Source organism: Coffea eugenioides, chromosome 3 (assembly GCF_003713205.1).
Source record: "Coffea eugenioides isolate CCC68of chromosome 3, Ceug_1.0, whole genome shotgun sequence".
Classification (NCBI taxonomy): Eukaryota; Viridiplantae; Streptophyta; class Magnoliopsida; order Gentianales; family Rubiaceae; genus Coffea; species Coffea eugenioides.
This window is the reverse complement of record NC_040037.1, coordinates 18,460,770-18,462,766: the sequence shown is the minus strand read 5'-3', so window position 1 is coordinate 18,462,766 and position 1,997 is coordinate 18,460,770. Positions and strand designations below refer to the sequence as shown.

Below are 1,997 nucleotides of genomic sequence, written 5' to 3'. Positions count from 1 at the left end.
ATGAATTTCAAAATATCAATAATTGAGATGATTCAATCATGTAGAAAGCCTTGCAATTATTCATACGATTGGCTATTTTTTAATTCTCTTTCACATGATCTTTAGGATGCTTATTAATCTTTGAGTTCCTGTCAAGAAATTCAGCATCGATGTCTATCCGCTCCCTTCTTTGTTAACTACTACTACTGAAGTATATCAAGCGGAGTTATAGCCATTTGCAAACTTCAAGCTCAGCTTTCAGAGATGGATTCCAGATTTGCTTCTTTGATTCTCTTCCTTCATCTGTTGTTTCTGCTGGTAACATAAAACATGCTACAACATTTTCTTAAATTATTCAACTTCATTTGCCAGTCTGCTAGCTAATATGAATATGCGCCTTAAATTTGCCCAAGTTTTTTTGACGTGGTAGGTTCTCTAACTGTGAGATGGTAATATACCTACTCTAATTGTTACATCGTTTCCTGTCGGATTTCTACTGTGTTCTAGGAATTTGAGCCCAAAATTCTGATTTCGTTGAGAAAGAAGCAAAGGAAAAATTGATAATGTCCTTGTACATGTGCTCAATTTCGATTGATTTTGTTTTTGTTCCCCTGCTCCTTCATTTGGTGTCGCTTTGCTGTTAACATATGCTTGAAAAACTGAATTGATACTTGCTGTAAAAATATTTCCGAGTTCTACAGTCTAGCGGAGTTGCCGGGGTACAGGACAATCAATTCTGGATATATGACAAGAAAGGCGATGCACTGGACAGTCAATTTTGGATATATGACAAGAAAAATGATCATTTGGATAAACAGGCATCCGCGTATGTTACGAAAGATGTTGTGGATAAACAACTTGCTCCATTTGACAAGAAAGATGACAGCACAATTGGCAATCAATTGAGGGCTATAGATAAGAAAATTGATGCAGTGGATAATCAGGCGTGGATCTATGACGGAAAAAGTGGTGGAGTCGACAAGCAGCTGTGGATCTACGATGGGACAAATGATGCAGTAGATAATCAGGCATGGATCTATGATAGGAGATATGATGGAGTGGCCAAACAGGAGGTGTGGATCTATGACGGGAAAAATGATGCAGTTGGTAATCAGGAGATATATGATAAACATAATGGTGATAATCAGGAGATACACAATGGAATCAATGATGCAATGGACTATGACAGAAAAAATAATGCAGTTGGTAATCAAGCATGGATATATGATAAGCATAATGGTGGCAATCAGGACATAACAGGGACAGGACATACATCATCCCACCTACATCATACGGATCCAACAGGACACACATCATCCCACTTAGATCATATGGATCCAACACTCTTAGGTTTCTTCAGATTGGAGGATTTAAAGGTAGGAAAAACAATGTTCACCAAATTCCCCGAAACAGATCCCTTGTCATCTCTTGTATTGCTGCCCAAAGCAAAAGCAGACAAAATTCCTTTTTCCTCAATGGAATTCCCAAAACTTCTTCAATTCTTTCCCTTCTCTCAAGAATCTCCCCAGGCCAAAGCCATGGAAGATACGCTAAGAAAATGTGAAGCTAAGCCCATCAAAGGAGAGAAGAAATTTTGTTCTACATCCTTTGAGTCCATGCTTAATTTTGCCAGAGGGACACTTGGGTTGCAAAAAAATGTCAGTATTCTGTCAACAGTTCACCTCACGAGATCAGTTGCCGGACTACAGAAGTACACAATAATTAAAGCTCCTGTACGAATTTCAGCACCAAAGATGGTGGCATGTCATACCATGCCTTACCCTTATACAGTTTTCTATTGTCACTCTCAAGAAAGTGAGAGTCGAGTGTATAAAGTTTCCCTGAATGGTGAAAATGGTGACAGGGTTGAAGCTATTGCTGTTTGTCACATGGATACCTCTCATTGGAGCCCTGATCACATCTCCTTCCGTGTGCTTGGAATTGAACGAGGAACTTCCCCTGTTTGTCATTTCTTTGCTGCAAATCACCTTGTGTTGGTTCCATCTACTTCAGTTTAG

The 1,997-nt window shown here is 39.1% G+C and overlaps 1 protein-coding gene across 1 annotated transcript; it reads left to right on the top strand.

Annotated features, from left to right (window-relative positions):
• Positions 1 to 243: 243 nt before the first annotated feature.
• On the top strand, positions 244 to 1,997 carry LOC113766235 (BURP domain-containing protein BNM2A-like). Its single transcript, XM_027310446.1, has 2 exons — positions 244 to 297; positions 681 to 1,997. The coding sequence occupies exons 1-2, from the start codon at positions 244 to 246 to the stop codon at positions 1,995 to 1,997; spliced, it is 1,371 nt and encodes a 456-aa protein (XP_027166247.1).

Bases quoted from the DNA above. Each gene is read 5' to 3' on its own strand.
- LOC113766235 (XM_027310446.1), top strand. From the start codon at position 244: ATGGATTCCAGATTTGCTTCTTTGATTCTCTTCCTTCATCTGTTGTTT. The intron at 298-680 runs GTAACATAAAAC...CGAGTTCTACAG, and splicing joins TTCATCTGTTGTTTCTGCTG to TCTAGCGGAGTTGCCGGGGT.